The sequence below is a fragment of the Lissotriton vulgaris genome, chromosome 3_2 (assembly GCF_964263255.1).
Source record: "Lissotriton vulgaris chromosome 3_2, aLisVul1.2, whole genome shotgun sequence".
In the NCBI taxonomy this organism is placed as follows: domain Eukaryota; kingdom Metazoa; phylum Chordata; class Amphibia; order Caudata; family Salamandridae; genus Lissotriton; species Lissotriton vulgaris.
The window spans coordinates 99123258-99143365 of NC_141690.1; the positions used below are offsets into that span (position 1 = coordinate 99123258).

Genomic DNA, 20108 nt, shown 5'->3' on the forward strand with positions numbered 1-20108 from the left:
ACGGCAGCTGCAACATAGAAGTTTTTTAAACAAAAAAACATATAAACTATCCATGCTGCTGCAGGGCTAAATATCATTGAAAAAGCCAATAATACTCAATTACCAATGCTTGTTTTCTGTCTGAAATCTGTTTTTTCCTATTTGCCTGTATCGCTTTATTTTTCTCCTGTCTACCCTCCCATTCGCAATGTATGCAATTACTATTATTTACCCTTTTGAAATGAATGTCCTATTGCTTGCATAATGCATTGAATGAACAGCTAAACACAGACATTTCATTCTGTGAACCTCAAGTTATGAAACTTACACTTGATTTTTCTTTAACAAAATATCAATTATGATTGATAAACATAGATGTAACCGAATGTGCTGGCAATATATTAAACAGTAGCTAATTACAAAAATCCATTCATTACAATGTATAGCTACACTCTTCAATTTTTTTAAAGTAGGACATTCATTTGGGGTCCTTTAAGTCCTTCATGACCGTTCATTGCATTCTAAGTATAAAACTTATTACCAGATGTTCCAGGGTATGTATGTTAACATGGTTTTGCAATATTTTTTTTCTAGATTACGTTCACGCCTTGATCCCAATTTATCACAATCTCGGGAAGTCTTGGAACTGAAAAAAGGAACTGCATTGAAGGAAGTTTTGAATTCGTTATGCAGATATCATCAGCAACAGATTTTGAAAATGTTGAAATTTTTGCTTCATGGAAAAAATGTCTGCTCCTTAATATGCAATTGCACCAAATCGCACGTTAATCAACAAAATCAAAGCTCGGTCAGCCAAGTGGAAGGCCTCATATGTAGTTCGATTGAGCATAGGCATACACGACGGTGTCGTTTTAAAAATATAAAACCAGCTTTGAAACCGCTCTCTATTTGTATAAAAAATTTACGTTTGTCTTGCAAAACTGTTAAATTAGGAAGCTTTAAGACATTTTTGAACCAGGGTTTATGTGATAGTTCTAATCTTCTGAATTGTTGTGAGCGATCCATGAAAAAATGTTCACTTGCAAGAAAGGCTTTCCCTTCAGTAGCTTGTGATGTATCGAAAAACATTAAAAGATGCAATAGAACTCCAAGTCCCTCACCACCAAAATTATCACCTGCAGAGATTTATCATTCTGAAAATGTGAAACAAATTGTGGAAGAGCCTTCTGCTTGTGAAGCCAACAGACTTGAATCGAGCATCAGTCGGCCTCCACCTCTACTGCCAGTAGATGGCTACAGTGCATGTAACTTGTACAATAGTTATAAATTTCCACACACAGATGTTCAAGGCAACAGACAATCTTTAAATAAGGAAACATTTGATAAAAGTGACAATGCTATTTTCCAGGATTTACTGGACCGATTTAATGAAAAACTTAACTCAATAGAAACACACCAATTGGAAATTCCCACTGACGTATTAAAATACTCAAACTTTCAGAAGCCTGAACATCAGGGAAAACATGGAGACTACATTAAATGTTTTGTTCAGAATTCTAGGGCAAGTGAATATAATTTCATGAAATTACTGGGCCAAGAAGAGAAAAACATGGAAAGTGCATCTATCCGGACTAGATTTCGTAACCGTCAAAGAGCTCTCCTTTCAAAACCAAACTCTCCTCATTCATGTTTTTCTAAACGTCAGTCTTTGCAAACTAAGAGAGAGTTTGCTCATTATGGTGAAACCTGTGTGAGAAAAATATCAGTGCTTGAGAAAACGGCTAAGATACCAAAACTGGCAGTCAAACGCACCAGAGGACAAAGATTTGAAGATGTTTACTGGGGACTCGAAAATACTGGTCTGCCGAATCCCATGAATAATCTAAATTTACCTCCGAAGTCAAAATCTGTATGCTTGCAAAAGTGTGACACACAGATGTCCAGTCTCTCTTGTCCTGGTTTTGAAGGTAGCTCTAAAAGTATACAGCATTTTGAAAATTCTTCTGCAGTAACCATTTATCAGGGAACTAGTAGCATCGCACACAGAAAAAAATCAAAATCACAAAAATACTTGAAACACGCTGCAATAGAAAAGGTAAATGCTTTTAAGGACAATGGCGCCAAGGTTTTTGGAAGAACCAAAAATAGTATGTTGGCTCCCATGGGGGACACTGAATATGGGTCTAACCATGAGTCTGTAAAGCAGCAAAAATATGTACACTTGGAAAACACCAAAATTGAAAACAGTCTAGAAGGTAAAAGATATATGAATATGGATTTAAACAAACTTGCTAAGATTACACATGTTCAGGTAGTTGTTGAGCGTTTAAAAGACACAGTGCACTTAGGGAATAAGAAGTTCACTGCACCTTCTTCTTTTGGAAAGTGTAAAATGTCAAAAAAACAGACAAAAGATACACTTGGGAGTAACAAAAAATCATGTAAAAGGCAATTTAATCATGGCACATGTGCAAGAGTAAATTTGATACAACAATATCCTTCAAGTGATGATGAAAGCACCATTAAAACTGTTTCAGGTAATACGCTAGCTACTAATCATATGTTAATGGAAGAATCGCTACACTGTGGCTCTGGGGTATTGACTACTAATTGCGAAGGACGAAAGATGAGATCTAAAACTTGGGAACATCCACCTTATGCCAGTCCTATAAAGCGTATGTTTGTATCACAAGTTGGTAGCAAAGAAGGTGCAAAATACATTTTAAGCTCGTTTGATTTATCATCAACAGAAAATGTTAGCTTTTATCTTTTCAAGAGGTCTACAGAATTCGAAGGAATGAAAACACTAGATAAGACGGCAAAAGAGAGAACAAATCCTTTGTGTACACAGGGCAGTACTGCTACGTTTAATGAACCCATTACTGAAGAATCAAGAATGTGTGACCGTGAAATGCCAATCACTGGTAAAACAAAAAACAAGGATTGCAGTGAAGGTGAAGAAACAATGGATGCAGCTAGCAGCATTGAAAAGTCTGTTTTCAAAAGAAAACCTGGAAGACCTAAAAAAATAGGTCCACAAAATGTCAAGCATATTAAGAGACCGATTGGAAGGCCACCAAAACTTAAAATGGAGTTAACTGGAAGTGTTGATAGAAAAAATGAACCTCTCAGTACTGGCAACAATGGCAGATGTGATGTTACTGCTACTGAAAATATTAACAATGCAAATATTATAGTAACTGTAGTTTTTGGAAGATCAAGGAGAACCAGGAGACATGTTTTAGAAGATAAAATCAATTCAACAAGTGGAACAACATTACACCATGTTAGTTTTAACAGTCAAGAAAAACATCTACCACACATTTCAGCAAAAGGAAAGACATTACATGAAATATATGCAGCCCCAAATCCAGATGCTGAAAATAGATCAGAAAATTCCTATAATCATTTTGGTCCAGTCAAAGAAAGACCAGGTTTGCATTACCCGATTAAAAACATAAAACACCCAAATGAAATGTCTGCCACTGTGATTAGGAAGCCCGGAAGACCACAAAAAGTCAAAATCTCTGGCATCTCAGTGACTGTAAATAGACTTTCCTCTCAGAAAAGAACAGTGAGTTTAAACAGCTCCATGTCTTCTCAGGATCAAAATAATGTTGTAGAACATACTTTGTATAAGGAAAAGCCTCAAGTGTGCAAATCAGCAAACATAAAGGATTGTACCAAACGTTGCTCTCCCAGATTTGGATCACACGATGCAAACAATTTAATAAGCACAAAAGAAGGAATTAAGCTAAGACAATCTGTTAGAACAAAAATACCTTCAGCCATATTTTTACATGCTGTAGCATCTTCTAGTGCTTTCTCTCCCAAACGTGCATTGCTACATAGATCATGCAAACATCAATTAAGCGAAAAAAAGACCTTCAATAGTAAGAGTAATAAATCAATCGTGAATCAAGAATTCAAGCATACTCCAGAAATAATTGAGTCAACCAGTATACAAACTGGGGGTGCATTTGACACATTTGGTTCTGTATTTGAAGTGTCAGCTGATTCTATTTTTCAGCCTCACAATGCTCTTAAGTGGTGGACTGCTTCAGCTTCAAAAGATACTTTGCTCGAGGAACTAAATAATAGATTTGAACAGATGGCAGAAACCTGGTTAGAGGTAGATGAAAACAAATCTAAAAAGCATATTTCAATAAAACGGGAGCCTACTGAACAAAAGAATGCATTGAAGGTATTGGGGCCAATGAGAAATTGTCTCTCAGAGACTGAACTATCGCCTGTGAAAATGCTTTTTAAAAAAAAATGTGACATGAAAGCAGTCTGTTCTTGGTTTATGCAAACAACAGAAACAAAGTCTATCATAATGGGAAGGAAAGAAAATACACATAGTTCTCTTGAGGTGATTAGTAACCGGAAGAGTAAAAAAGGTATCCAGAAAGCTGACTCCAGTTCTCAAATCTCTGTCAAACAGATTACATCTTTTGTGTTACCTTCAAAAATGTCAGGGAAATCACAATTGCAACCTAAAGAGGCCAGATACAAGGATGGATGTAAAGGGAACAATAAAATAGCACTAGTCCAAATGAGAACAAAAATGTCTAATAGTTCAAGAAAAAGGCGATGGAAAAGCCAAAGTAAAACACATATTCAGCAATATCTTGCTTGGAATTCTAAAATAAAAAACCCAACACATGTTTGCCAAAGTAAGAAAGAGGTGGCTGATCATAAAACCAATACATGGCTTCAAGAAAAAAACACACTAGAAGTTCAGGAGCCAAATTTGAATAATAATACTGAATGCTGTCTTGCATTGCTACCTCAAAAGATGCAGTTACAGAACTTGAATAATCTGGGTAACATATCAGATTTTTGTAAACCTGATAAAGATTGTCAAGTGAGCAAACATTTTGACACTGCTGGTAAAGCATGCAAAGCAAATGAAGCCAGTCAAAACATGTATCATCTTGAAAGTGTTCATGATTGTAGGGTATTTTTGAAGAAAATCAGATCTTCTAAAGAGAGGGAATGCTATAAAACAAATAAAGTGTTTTCCTTGCCTAAACCTGTTAAATGTCTGAGCAATCAAAGGCGGCATAAAGGTGAGATAAAACGTTGGACATTACGATCTCATTCCAATCAGCATAATATGGAAAACAAATCTCCGAGATTAAAGAATTTAATTTCAAAATCATTAGGTAATCTTACCAAAATGTTCCATGAAAAAGTGTCTGCTGTGCCTAAATGTTCCACAAACAGACTTGTGAATGACTCTAAAATACCTAAAGGAAATACCAAAGGAAAAAGATGTAGACAATCATCGGACATTGAGGATCTGAATTTGGCAAAGAGACAGAAGAAGCAGTCCTGCAAAAGCACAAGTCATTATTCAGATATACAGCCAGGTGAGTTTACCTATTAAATCTATAGTTCCTTTAATAGTGAGTGAATATGGTAAGATGCGCAACGGATGAAATAGTTATTTTGATATTTTGTCATAGCATATGATTATGAATGAACTCATGTTAAATTCTATTGCTAAGGAGCAAATTAAGAATGTGTTATAAAAAGATCATGAAATATGTTAAGTCACTGGTAGCTGCTTGTAACATCATTCTGTTTTGAAAATTATTATCCAGCTGTATCAGAAGTTTAAACAGTAACACTAGTTTAAAAGAATAGCTCCTAGTGGGGGGGTTAGTATGGTATTCTAACACAGCAGCCCATGGAGGCATGTCATTTCTTGTTTTCACAAATCCCTATCCTCTTACATCACATTCACTGTAAAAGATTAAAGCATAAATAAAATAATGATATTTCGAGTGGGGAAGAATGATCTGCTTCGGATACACATTAGGTCCACAAGCAGAAAGCGTAACAAAACTCCCAATCAGTGCCAGACAGTCAAAAAACATGTAAGAGATTAATATGAGGTACCTTATTCTTAGAGCATTATCGCCTCAGGATTGACAACACTTAGATGGTGAGCAATGACTATAAAAAATATTTTCAAATATTCCAATTTCAAATTAAATGAAACACGAGTTGTATGAATCAATATTTATGAAAGGTAAATCTGCTCTCTAGAAAGATTTTACCCAGCATTTCTGACCACTTCGAAGTCTTCTTCCTCATATCTTCCTACCTGTATTCTTCAAGATAAAGTACTGCATCAACACTGTGCCCCACCCTCCTATCTCACACTTCAGAGAAACATGCAATGCCGTCAGCTTCTTCAGTGAAAAAAATACAGCACATCCTATAAAAATACAACACCTATCCTGCTTCTCCTCCTCCACCTGCCTCTTGTCATTGTCTCCCACAAGGGTCATCCTTTAAAGCCCTGTTTCTCACAGATCTTGCTGACATACTCAACTCCCTCAAAGCCAGTCCCTGTGTGAATGATGTCTAGCTCTTGTCTATCATGAAAACTATCTCTGGGGAAGCTCTCACAGCTGTATTGTCTGTGCCTCTATCACTCCATGGATCTTCCCAGAAGATCTCAATCTAGGCCAGATCTTCCAACTCCCCAAGAAACCTTCACTAGATCCTGTTGACGTCCTCAACAACCAGGCCATCACTCATGTACACTTCATTGATCAGATCGTGGGCAAGGCAGTCTCTGCTCAACTTCAAGATCACATCAGTGCTAGCCATCTCCTTCATGACTACCAATCTGGCTTCATATCACACTGCAGCATGTAGACCGCTACCTTTTTTAATAGATAATTCCATCTTGACCACAGATGGAGTTAATCCCTGCATCCTGGTCTTGCTGGCCCTCTAACCTGACTTCTGCAGTCTACCATTTCAGCATCACCCATACCTTGAAGTCTTGAATGGGATTCACTGGTAATGAAAATTACTGGTTCTCCTCCTACGTTTCCAATTGACACAGAGGCAGTGCACTTCTGTTCTAGGATTCCAGCTACGTCTCCTGTCACTCATTAACTGTAAGTTAGACCTGTCACCTTTAGGGTGGTCTTTGGTGGGCCTGCAGCACTTATTGTACAAGCCACTTAAGTAGCCCCTTAAACCTGTCTCAGGACTGCCTTTACAGCCTATGTGTGTGGTTTTAAACTGTCTTTTTGACCTGGCAAGATCAGCCCCTGTCCCAAACCTTTTTTTAAATACATATAAGTAAGTTACCGCTACTGTATGCACTTAACAGCCACCTGGGAAAGGTGCAATGTATTTAAAAAGTGGAACGTGTGATTTTAAGTTTTATATGTCCTGGGAGTGAAAAACTCTTACATTAATTTTTCACTACTTCAGGGCCTACCTCTCCCAAAGGATGGCATTAGAGTTACCTTATTACATTTAGTAAGCTGTAATTTTCAAATGGAAGCAGGTAACCGGTTCATATTTGATGTCTTTGGAACTGTAATGGAAAATCCTCTCTCATGGAAAAGTCCGATTTAAAATTTTGAAAATACCACTTTTAGAAAGTTACCATTTTCCTATCCTAGCCATTTGGTGCCTGTTGCCTGTCCTTGGGTCACATGACTGGGTGTAGCTGACAGTTGAGCTTTGTGTATTCCTCCTAGAGAGCCACAGACAATAGAGAGCTTAGGTGTGCCTGTATGGGCCATCACTGGCGGGATGGGAGGTTTGGAACTGAGCACAGACCTAGTTACTCCTGAGTAGGCCACATCCTGCCTCCATAAAAAGGGCTGAGAACCCCCTGTTGTTAGTCTGGAGTCAGGATAGGGAAGGCAGGATACCTGGGGACTTCAGAGGGAAACCTCTTGAAGCTTCTCCCATTTCCAGAGGAAGGCACCAGCTATAAATATTGGACCTCAACATCACCTCTTCAGTACGCTTCTGACCTGTGAATACTCTGCCAGGAAAGACTACTGTGCTGTTGAAAGGACTGCCACTACTGCTAAGAATAAACTGATACTCTGCAGTGCTGACCTCTTGCCTGGGTAAGAAGGACTGGACCTGCATCTGTTGAACTCAGTACTCCAAAGTGACTCCAAGCTGGCTGGCCTCCTGACTAGAGCCTCAGGGACACAAAGCTTCCACAACCTCGAACTCAGCACCTGGACTCTGCCAATGGTGAGTCCTATCCTGCAAAGTGGTGCCACTCTAGTCCTGGACCTGAGGAAGTGGGCATGAAGGTGCTCTGCCAGCCCATCTGTGGATCTGTATAATAAGGAGTGGTCCCAGTAATAGTACATCTAACAGTGTCAAAAATAGTACATCTAACAGTGTCAAAAATATATATAATCATGTAAAAACAAAATAAAAAATAAACAGATTTTTGCAACAGTGTAATTTAATCACACTAAACACATATTTCAATTGAGAAGACATTGAAAAAAATGTGAGGGCCCAGCTGGAAAAGGGAAAAAAATAAGGAACAGTTGGTGATTTGGGTGAGAGTAGTGGGGTACGTGAAGTTAGAGTATTGTGCAGGTCTCAATTTTACTATTCACTTGGCATGTCATTTAGCCAAAAGATTTCACAATTACAATGATTATTACAGTGTATCACATAGCCATGTATGGAAAACAACATCACAGTAAAGCAAGTACTGTTTATAATACTGGCAACAATGGAATGTCGACGTTTCAACCCCTGAATGAGTGTAGGTTCTTGTAATCCTTACAAACGGGGTCTTCTTCAGGACTATAGTAGGTGTAAGCCAGGAAAGGTTGGGTGGGGCACTGTGACTGAATGAAGAGGGACCTCACAAGAATTAGAGGTGAGACTGATCGGGCTCAGCAGCTCTAAGTGAATAAGAGCACAAAAAAACACTAGGTGGGTGAGTCAAGTCTTAATTATCCAATCCATGTCATTCCTATCAATCCATAACTCTAGTATTCCATTTGTATTAATCCATAACTTGAGTATTAAGAAGAGGGAACCCTGGTTGCCTCACAAGAGTTAAATCTGTCTGTACATCCAAAAAGGAATCAGACCCGTTCCAATTGTATGGAGCGTCCCTAGCGAGTAGCGGTTCAGCACCGCACTACTACCATCGCTTACACGGTTCATCCGGTAATCGCGATTGTGGTGAAAAAGGTTTTTGATTCCTTTTTGGATGTACGGACAGATTTAACCCTTGTGAGGCAACCAGGGTTCCCTCTTCATAATCTTCAAGGTATGGATTAATACAAATGGAATACTAGAGTTATGGATTGATACGAATGACATGGATTGGATCATTAAGACTTGACTCACCCACCTAGTGTTTTCCGCTCTTATTCACTTGGAGCCGCTGAGCCCGATCCGTCTAACCTCTAATTCTTGTTAGGTCCCTCTTCATTCAGTTACGGTGCCCCACCCCACCTTTCCAGGCCTACACCCACTATAGTCCTGAGGAAGACCCCGTTAGTAAGGATTAGAAGGACCTACAGTCATTCAGGGGTTGAAACGTCAACACTCCATTATTGCCAGTATTATCGACAGCACTTGCTTTACTGGGATATGTTGTTTTCCATACATGGCTATGTGATACACTGTATTAATTATTGTAATTGTGAAATCTTTTGGCTAAATGACATGCCATGTTAATAGTAACATTGTGACACGCACTATACTCTAACTTCACGTACTCCACTACTCTCACCCACATCACCAACTTTTCCTTATTTCCATTCATATAACCATCTGGGGATCTAGCAGAACTGACACATCTGCTCTGCGCAATCCCGAACAGAACCAACGCATCACCTCTGCTGCCAGGGTACTCCCTACACGAATGACTCTGTATCGACCTTGCAGCCTTCAGCAGAATCGCCGCCTGTGCAAAGCTTTTCCAACGCAGGCCCTCGCATCTCTCATTGATGGCAACCTTGATCATAGCCTCACAGTTCCTCAGAACCTACACATCGGCAAGGCCTTATCAACGGGATCCTTGATGGCGACACAAGACCTTGGAACTGACGCATCGCCTCTGCTGTGCCACACTTCCTCAGTGCGGAACCTCACAACACTCCTCAACCAGGACCCAAGGTACTTTGTTCCACAGGCATAACTAGGTCCCTGTAGCCGGCCCGCGCTCCATCGCTGTTGGCCCAAGCTTGTGACAATGTCTCAGTCTGGTGCAACCACATATCCATAATTGGCGCTTTGTCCATTTTGGCGCTCTTTTTATACTTGCATATCTCTGGTTCTACTGATTGGATTTTTGTCATTTTAGTCTTGTTTTATTTTGTTAGTTATTACTGTATTTTTCCAAAAAGGGATACTTCTGTGGTCTTTTCACTGTGTCACTGAAGTGTTGCATATACACTTTACGCGTTGCCTCTGAGTTAAGCCTTTCTGCTCTATGCCAAGCTACCAGAGGGTTGATCACAGGTTAATATAGGGTCGCTTGTGACTTCACCCTGACAATGATGGTGGTTCCTGCTTGCATAGGGTTTCACCCCTACCCCTCCCTGCCCCCTCAAGCAGTAACCCAGTGTTTTACACTGGCTGGTTAAATTTGACCCTGAACATTGCTCAGCTGCCTTTTCGCTAAGTTCTTGGCATACAAATACCACATATATTAATACTCAGAGCTTAGGAAAAAAGTTTCTTTTCATGACACACAGTTTTGGCATACCAGTGGAGATTATCGTAACCACCTTTCTAGGACTGAAAAATCCAGTTCCCCCACTTGTTTTGTGTTAGCTTTAGCAGCCAGATCACCTTTTTCTGTTGTGTTAACCTTGCCAGGGTACTAACAATTTAGTAGTCCTTTTAAGGGCTGGGCTAGTTCTAGGAACCATAATAAAAAATGATCCCATAGCAGTATTGTTCTCTAATCACAGTTTCTTATAACTTCAGGCAAATTATATTCTCTGTGTCCATCTTAAATAGAATTCCAACAGCTAAGGAAATCTACATTGCAGTGCAGGACCCAGAACAAAGTCTTTCCACTAAAGATACCACATTCCCAATAGGATTTAAATTACTTCGTTATTGACTCTACTAATCATTCTCCTGACTAAAGAATGGCCACAAAAGACTACTGTCAAAAGAAATGTACATTCAGAATGGATGGCATTGTGCGCCATCTCTTAAAAGAATCACTGCTTAACATCTATCTACAGCGGTTGATTACAGCACTAGCATAGTGGCAACTGTTCAACTATGCGGATGGTACTCAGCTGGCCTTGCGGATTGAGAGCTCTTCACAGTCACGGTTGAACGTGCAGAGCATTTTGCGGTTCACCGGAACTGGATGACAACTAACTCTTTGAAGATCAATCGAGACAAGACTGAAGTGCTGGCTGTCACCAGGAATGGGAATCCCTGACTGACTGACTGAAATATTTATAAAGCGCTCGAATGCCGCAGCGTCTTGGCGCTATGGTACAGAAAAAGCGGTGAGAGCAGGTTTAGGGCAGGGAGAAAAGCCAGGTTTTCAATGCCTTTCTAAAGCACATTTTAGATTTTTGTGAGTGCAACGCGGGGGGCAACGAGTTCCATGATCTGGAGACTTGGTAAGAAAAAGATTTTCCACCCCATCGGGCTTTCCTTATTCTTGGCTGACATACTATATCCTGGTTGGCTGAGCTCAAAGTGCATTATGGTGTATATCGAGGAAGGAGTTTGGTCAGGTCGTCAGGTCCCTTGCCATACAAGGACTTGTGGACCAGGCAAAGGGTTTTAAACTGTATTCTGTGCCTAATTGGAAGCCAGTGAAGTTCACGTATGACTTTAGAGCTTGGGTGACGCTTTGGTAGATTCAGCAGGACCCTGGCTGCAGCATTTTGAATTGCCTGTAGCTTGGTCAGTTGTTTTTCTCCCGTGCCCAAGTAGAGTGAATTGCAATAGTCCACTCAGGACATTACCAGGGCACCTATCACCGTCTTTTTTAATGTTGGCGGGATGTATGGTAAGACTTTTCTAAGGACCTTGATGGTATAGAAGCAAGCGGAGGTCACCTGGTTGATTTGCGCCTTATATGAGAGGTCTTTATCTAACATGAAACCAAGATTCCTAACCTTATCTGCTGGACTAGGGCAGGAACCGGCCTCAGGAGGCCACCAAAGGTCGCTCCAAACTGAAGGTTTCTGGCCGAACTCAATTATTTCGGTCTTATCCGTGTTTAACTTTAGAAAATTACGACTCATCCAGCTTTTTACACCAAGGAGGCTGTTCCTGAAACGCTCTGCTGTAGCTTCAATTGACTGGGATACCGACACTACAATTTGTGTGTCGTCGGCGTACGACACTAATTGTAGGCCATGAGATTGAATTAGGGCGGCTAAAGGCGTGACATACAGGTTAAACAACGTAGGCGATAGTGCCGAGCCCTGGGGAACCCCTCCCGGGTTGGAGAATTCGTCAGATTGAAGATCTTCCCAGTGCACTTGTTGTATTCAGGAATCCAGAAAAGATGTTAAAGAGGTCAGAGCAGTGCCGGCAAAGCCTAAGGTTCTTAGTCTGTTTATCAGGACCGAATGGTTAACGGTGTTGAAAGCCGCTGTTAGGTCTAATAAAATCAGGGCCGTTCTACCACCCTCATCCAATGTCCTTCGTATGTTTTCAGTTGCCATGATCAAGGCAGGCTCTGTTGAGGGAAAGGGTCGAAATCCATGTTGTGAAGGATCTAGTAGCTTATTATGGTCTACATATCTCATTATTTCTTGATTCATGGCTTTCTCCAGAATCTTGGCTGTAAAGGGGCAGGCAGGATATGGGCTGGTAGTGCTTGGGTTCAGTAGGATCCAGCGTATCCTTCTTAAGGATGGGCCGGATACAGGCTCTCTGCCAGCTACTGGGGAATTCACCTAAGCGGATAACCTTGTTTAACAGGGGTGTCAGGACAGCTGTCACAGTCTCTGGAATCATATGCAGTACATGAGGTGGACAGGGGTCTAGCGGGTATCCTGATTTCATCTGTGTGAGTAAGTCCACCACCTGCGTCTCCTCTAGTAGAGGGAAGCAGGAGTAGCTGGGAGCAGTCAGAGTGGTAGTCTCACTGTTGTCAGTAAGTGTATCTGCTGCTAAGGTGCTACAGTCATCATAGACTTCCTGGACCTTCTGTTGAAAGAAGGTAGCGATGCTTGTCACAAAGTTCTGGTTGGGACTGAAGACAGTATCACGGGGGCTTTTTGTCAGATGGGTGACTGTTTTAAATAATTCTCTGGCAGTGTTGGAGGCTGCTTGAATTCCATTTGTGAAATAGGCTGATTCAGCCTGAACTATTGCTGACTTATATTCATGCAAGACTTTGGTGTATTCTAGTTTGTTGTGATGACTGTAGTCTGAATGCCACAACCGCTCCAGTCGCCGGCATTTCAGTTTTATAAGTTTCACCTCTGCAGAATACCATTGTGAAGTGGCGGACCGTCTTCTGTTTTTTTTTATTTCCACTGGGGTCAACTCATCGACTGCATGGCTAATCCAATTATGGAATTTAATCGCTCCATTTTCAGTGTTATCAAGCTCAAATACAGGGGGATCCTTAGCAAGTATGTCAGCTAAAAGAGTGGGTTCGAGCTTCTTCCAAGAGCGTATTTTTTCAGGGAGTGTAAGACCTCTTCGATGATTTGCGAGGTTATTTAATAGCAAATTGAAGAAAATAGCATTATGGTCGGACCAAGGAACCGGTTGGATCGAAATAACTTTAATATGATCGTTGTTTGTGAAAATACCGTCAAGGGTATGTCCTGCAGTATGAGTGGGATTCGAGATTAATTGATTCATGCCAAAGCTAAGAAAATTATCAATTAATGTAGTCGAATCAGAGTTGTTATTTGCTTCTAAATAGAAGTTAAAATCACCCAAAATAGTGTAGGTGGTAGAGTCAGAGGTAGTTTCTAGGTAAGTATGTAATGCTCTAATAAAAGGGGCTCTTAGACCGGGGGGCGATACACAAGCAGGCCCGAGAATATCAAGCAGTTATTGTCTTTAATTTTAAAGCTCATGGCTTCGGCCTCCAGGTCCTGTTGGGGGAGAGCGAAAACTTTTAGGTAGGATTTGTAGATTATCCCAATTCCACCACCCACTGCTCCTAATCTATTTACATATTCTACAGAGTAGCCTTCAGGAACTGCAACATTCCAGTCCGGGCCTGAGGCATCAGTTGCCCACGTTTCTGTTAGGAACATTAGGTCAGAAGCGTGGTCAATAATCAGTGCTTCAATTTCATGTTTATGCTTAGCCATTGATCTAGTGTTCAGCAAAAAACATTTCAAGATTATTCTCCCACTGGCCGGGCGCTCTGACCCAAACTTATGCTTGTTATCAGTCCGCTGATGATTATTTAAAGTAAGACACTCAGTCGTGGCCAGGTGCGGGTTAAGCAGTTTGTGTGATAAAGAGGGAGAATTAGTAAGCGTTTGAAAACCACAGGAGACGCAGCTAAAGGTAGTGGAGATATCTACAGGGTTTGCTCTTTCCAAATATTTACAGGGATATTGGTCTATCCTGAGCAGCTCAGCTCTTGAGTAGTGTATTTTTTAAAAATGGGCATAGTTTCCTGCGCTAAGCGCGGGTCCGGTGCGGTCGGGCGCAGACTGTTTTGCTGTAGGCGCGCCCGCTGCGCTCCCTAGATGAAGTAGCCATTTTATACCTCCAAGGGCGTGAGGGGCCGAGCACTAGACCGCTCGCCCGCTCCTCGCCCAAGATGGCGGCGTCTGAGGAAGTACCCCGGCAGCACCTAATCTGCTGCAGTGTGGCTGACAACAGAGCAACGAGCTCAAGAAAGGCACACAGCGCTCAGACAATCGAGCACAAAATAGTGGTACCGGAAATGAAAACAGTGACTAAAATAAAATCCAAGGCGCAGTGAGTTTTAATATAAATTATATTTCTAGCTGCACAAAACACTCTCTTGTCCCGGCTTCCGCCTCAGGACACACACGCTCTAGTAGTCAGAAACGCGCAAGAGAAATGAAGAATTTATACCCCCAAGGGCATGAGGGGCCGAGCACTAGACCGCTCGCCTGCTCCTCGCCCAAGATGGCGGTGTCTGAGGCAGTACCCCGGCAGCACCTAATCGGCTGCAGTGTGGCTGACAACAGAGCAACGAGCTCAAGAAGGGCTCACAGCGCTCAGACAATCGAGCACAAAATAGTGGTACCGAAAATAAAAACGGTGACTAAAATAAAATCCAAGGCGCAGTGAGTTTTGAAATAAATTATATTTCTAGCTGCACAAAACACTCTCTTGTCCCAGCTTCCGCCTCAGGACACACACGCTCTAGTAGTCCTGGACTGACAGTGTCTGGCAATTGGAACTAGGTTCCCCCATGTACACTGTTCCATTAGTTAAACGCCTTGGCATTAAGCTGGACAGTAGCCTGTCAATGTCCAAGCAAGTGGCAGCGGTATGCAGGAGCTGCACAGGTCTCTTGAGACCGCTCTGGAAACTGGTTTCAATTCTTTTCTTTTCCACTATGCAGACAGTGGTGTTGGCAATGATATTGTCATGGTTAAACTATGGAAATGCCCTGTACATCAGCCTTCCCAAGCACTTGCTGTGCAAGCTCCAGTTGACAATGAATGATGCAGCTAGGTTGTTACTTAATCTACTGAGATGGGCGCATGCCTCTCCTCTGCTGCAATATCTTCATTGGTTGCCAGTTAAACAGAGGGCTAAGTTTAAGGGCTTGTGTATTGTGACAAGGCGCTTCATTGCACTGTGCCAGTTTACATCAAAGAAATTTTGAGCCTCTATGTGCCCAGTCATTGCTTACTGTCTTCAGAGGCAAACCTACTGACATGCCCATGTTTTAGTAAAGCACCCATGAGCGGCAGGGCATTTTTAGTCTTGACATCTCTGGTCTGGATACGATTGCCAGAATGTTTTGATGAAAGACACTTCCCTCCTTCCCTTACATAAAAGTTAAAAAACTTTCCTATTCAAACAAGCTTGGGAGTAATACGTTTCATAGCCTTCCGGTAAGCACCAAGGGACCAGTGGTATCGGTGTGCTATGTAAGGGCCATTAACATAACATAATACTGCTGACATACTTTGTCATTCATTCTGATTTCCCTAGGAAACATAATTTTTGCTGTGACCAATCAATTAAAGAGCAACTAGAGGTTGTGTCATTATTTGATGACCTTGCATATTTCGTAGTCAGTTGTGTTCCTCGTTTTCTTTCATCTTAATTGAAGACTTGACCTTCAATCTAAAACACACACAAAATATACTCCACTGCAAAAAATATTCTACTCACAATTTCTTTCAGACCACTTACTTGCCAACACCTTATACAGATCTACAATTTACTTGTACTCTGTTAACCAACTTTTGATCCATCTCCCTCATATCATCACACCCTAACAGTCTCATCAACCTCCCACCCATCTTCAAACAAAAAATCCTATATATTCTATAGACGCCTAATATAATCAAGGGCACATTAACCCTACCATATCACAAAGTCCTTAAACACACCCTATGCACTGTTTTGGAATGTCCCTTTTCCCTTCATCTCACTGAAAGGCCACTTAGAGCTATTTATAGTTCTATATGCCTGATCCCTTGCGACTTATGAATAAGCTATTATCCTGGTAATAAAGCCTTAGTATTTCATTGTATCTCTCCAACCTTTTCCTAACTAGAAAAATAAACTTTTCACTGTTCTCCACTCGCACAACTTTGTAGACATATAGAGAGGTATGGTCAAGTACTGCCAAATCAGCGGCATATAATAAGGGGATTACCTGCATTCCATTAGTTTTAGGTGGGAGATCTTTGTGTCTTTTAAACACACAGGGAAATCACTCAAGAGAAAGGGAAATAGGTGGGAGCAAGGACAAAAGCCTTGCTTGAAATAGAAGTTTCTAGTTACCTTTTTCTTCACTCTGTAAAAACACAAAGACCTAGATATAAGTTACAGAGTGGTGGCAAGCTATTTCGGATATGCATTCTAATTGTTTAGTCAGTCTCCAACCAGTGGATCGCGAGCTACCGGTAGCTCGCCAACACCTTGTCAGTAGCTCGCACACCCCACATCTCTATTTTGTATCTCGTCATTCTCTTTTAGGCCTTTTTTTTGTTTGCAGGTGCCGGCTCTCACTCATATCAGCTGCTCAGATTGGCAGTATTGAACTTAGCTGTAGCAGGGCGGGCCAAAGATGACAGATGTAGTATCCGGCTGGATTCGTTCTAGTGTTCCAGCATGTTGTATCACACACTGAACACCCACCCACCACAGGCGTCATCAGTCAGATGACCCTGACAATAAAAAGGTGTCGAGCGCACTTGCTCTGGGCCAGTTATCCAACCACACTATTGGTGTCTGCGTCCATCATTCCACGAGTATGAGGGCCTGAGGCCCAAATACCACATTGGCAACGAGGGGCCTGTGCCTGTGCATGCAGCAGCCCAGAAACTGTGAAAAGGGAGAGAGAGCTGCCCCTGTGAAGGGCACCCCCTGTGAGCAGGCGAGAAATGCCTAATCGCCTGTGGGGCATGTGAAGAGCCCCAGGTGTGAAGACGGTGACATGAAGACCCGTGGGCATGAGAAGTGCCCCGGGCGAAGTTGAGGAGGTCGAGAGCCCACCCCACACCTCGTGAGCCGCCCCCGTCCCCGTCAGTGACGTGGAAAGCAGTGCTAGCCGAGCGGAGCCCACCTGCATCGGCCGCGTCGGAGTGACCCCCGCAAGTGAGGAGAAAACAAGCGGAGCCCACCCGCGTGGATGAAAGGGCCCACCGGCCGAAGGTGAGGAATAGCGGAAGGGGGAACGCAAAGGGAAGTGACCCTGTACAGTCAGACACCAGTGGGAGGCCACCCCGCTCCTTCAGCCCCCGTGACGAAGTGCGACATGCCCCGATTTGAATCAAGGCCAGCGGGAGTCCACCCAGCTGCACTGGGCAAAAGTATGCACTGACCTCCCCCCTCCCACTCCCCCCACGCAGCAGAGTAAACTGTAAGTGGCTGCGGTAGGTGGGTGTAATGGGGGTGAATCAGCTGCCAGCCCGAAGCTGAGTGGAGCAGCCTGCGGGAACTGAAGCGGAGCGGCGCCAGCTAACCCCCTGCGCAGCCCAGTTGATTTCTACTGCCCAGCTGAAAGAGAAAGTGCATCCCTGCGCGATGCAGTGCGAGCAGACCCGTGAAGCGCCAACACTTCCCACCGCCACGCAGCACAAGACATGTGAGGCTGCGGCGGCGGGGGAAAGAGCGAGGTGAAGACGGCTCCGGTCCTGGGTAGCGAGGATAGGGAGCGCCATGGCGGAACGAAAGGCAGAGCTGCAGGCGCACAGGAGAAGGCGGCGAAGCAGCCCGCCTGATGATACAGAGCCGGGAGTTAAACGCCCGTAAAAGCGGTGAGGTGTCCAGCGTGTGTTATTCCCGCACAGCCCGAGGTAAGGAGGCAAGTTCCCCAGCGGCAGCTCCGGCCCTCTCCATGCAGCAAAGGAAGTAATTGAGGCTGCTGCGAGGGGCGGAGAACTCATTTAGACTGTGTGCGGCCAGCGCCGCTAAGTCTTTGAACTGAGAAGCCTGGAGGGGGAAGAGGTGCCCCTCCCCTATGCACTAAAGGTGCAGCATGTCACCCTCCCTCCCCACACGGACTGAAAATGAAGTTTACCGGGAGGTGGAGAGATGCAGAGGAAGCCTGCGAATCTCACCCCTTCCCACCCCATTGTAAACAGAAAACACATCTTCACTCACTGGCTGTAACGTGGGGCAGCCGTCATGTCAGAGAGCAAGGCATTGGGGGAGCCTGCGAGCAATCCTGAAGAGAGGTTAGAAGGCTCTAGCGCTCCACAGTGCTGGCACCCCACGCTTCACAACAGAGTGAAAGTGAGACTGCTGCTCGACCCAAAAGGAATCAGTGACCACAGCCTGCAGCGTGGAGAAGCTGCCGAGGCTACAGAACTTTTGACAGTAGTGCGAACAGTGCCATCTAGTGGCCATCTTGAAGTACTGCACTTTGGAAACGATTAAAGGGCAACTACATGTAGCAGGGAAAGAGTGATCAAGGCACCAAGATGATGCACATTTCCAGGGTGTTTAAAAAAAGGACAGTTTGTGTGCAGGTCACACCCATCTGAAGGACACAAAGTTTGACTATGGCACATACATTATGCACACAGAAAAGCAACACTGGACAGTGAGGACTGCCAAGTGCATAAAGACTGCGCAAGAGAACTGCCATGCCAGAGTGGCGCCAAGCCATTACACAGCCGGTGAGGATGATGTGACAAGGCGCACGACCGTGCCAGAAGTCAAACAACACCGCACAGAAGCAACTGCGGCTGTCCAAAGCAGATAATGAGGACAGCGAACAGGATTCGACTGAAGGGACAGGCAGACCCCTATGACATTGTCATTCCTCTGGAAAGGAAGTAAGCACGCCCCCCCCTTCGGCAAAGGAAAAACGGAGATGCCTGGGGATTTCAAATGGAAGAGTGAAAGCTAACTCACAGCTGAACGGAGACTGCCAGGGCCGAAGACGGAGAGTGCGGTGATGCCTAGTGGCCGCAGGCAATCACCGCAGAGGCAAGACTGCAAGACAACCGCCCAAAGCAGCAAGTCACTGAAGGGACAGAAGAGCGTAGTCAGAAGCACGCCAAAGTAATAGGACTGCGATGAGAAGGAGGAGTGGTTACGCAGACCACCAGAAGCATGAAGACTCACAAGAAGGAAGAAGCCGACCACCCCGTTGGTCGCAAGGAGGAAGAAGCCGACCACCCAGTTGGTCGCAAGGAAGAAGCCGACCCCCCCAGTTGGTCGCAAGGAGGAAGAAGCCGACCACCCAGTTGGTCGCAAGGAAGAAGAAGCTGACCACCTAGTTGGTCACAAGGAAGAAGAAGCCGACCTGCCAGTTTGGTTGCAAGGAGGAAGAAGCCGTCCTGCCAGTTGAGTCGCAATGATGATGCTGACCTGCAAGAAGTCACAGAACGAAGAGATCTGACAAAGACATCCGACATGAAGAACTAAGAAGGCATCATCTAAAAGTCAGAAGTAATCATGCGAGAGAAGGTTGCGACGACAGGTACAGTCACTGAGCAAAGTGAAGCAGTGTCCTAGTGCTTGGACAAAACCAGGGGGAAACGTGTTGAGTGCACGCTACACGGAGAAGCCTGGTTAAAGCAAACAGAAATGAGAGAAGATCAGACCGCGTCGCGAAAGAAAGCGCAGACAGAACTTGAGTAGCAAGACACCATTGCGAAAGATGAAAAGATGAGGAGAAGAGTAAAGAGGTGTGCGTGACAGATCAACACACACACACCAGAAGGGGAACACCTGAAGAAGAAAGTGCAAAGGTTCAAGAACATCGGAACACGGTGCCT

The 20108-nt window shown here is 43.5% G+C and overlaps 1 protein-coding gene across 4 annotated transcripts in view; it reads left to right on the forward strand.

Moving 5' to 3' along the window:
* The window catches only part of LCORL (ligand dependent nuclear receptor corepressor like), a 649811-nt gene that overhangs the window by 571595 nt on the left and 58108 nt on the right, over positions 1-20108 (forward strand). For all 4 annotated transcript variants that reach the window (XM_086964041.1, XM_086964042.1, XM_086964044.1 and 1 more), the window contains one exon: positions 574-5315. In XM_086964041.1, the coding sequence (XP_086820167.1) occupies positions 574-5315 (4742 nt within the window). The remainder of the gene's footprint in view (positions 1-573; positions 5316-20108) is intronic.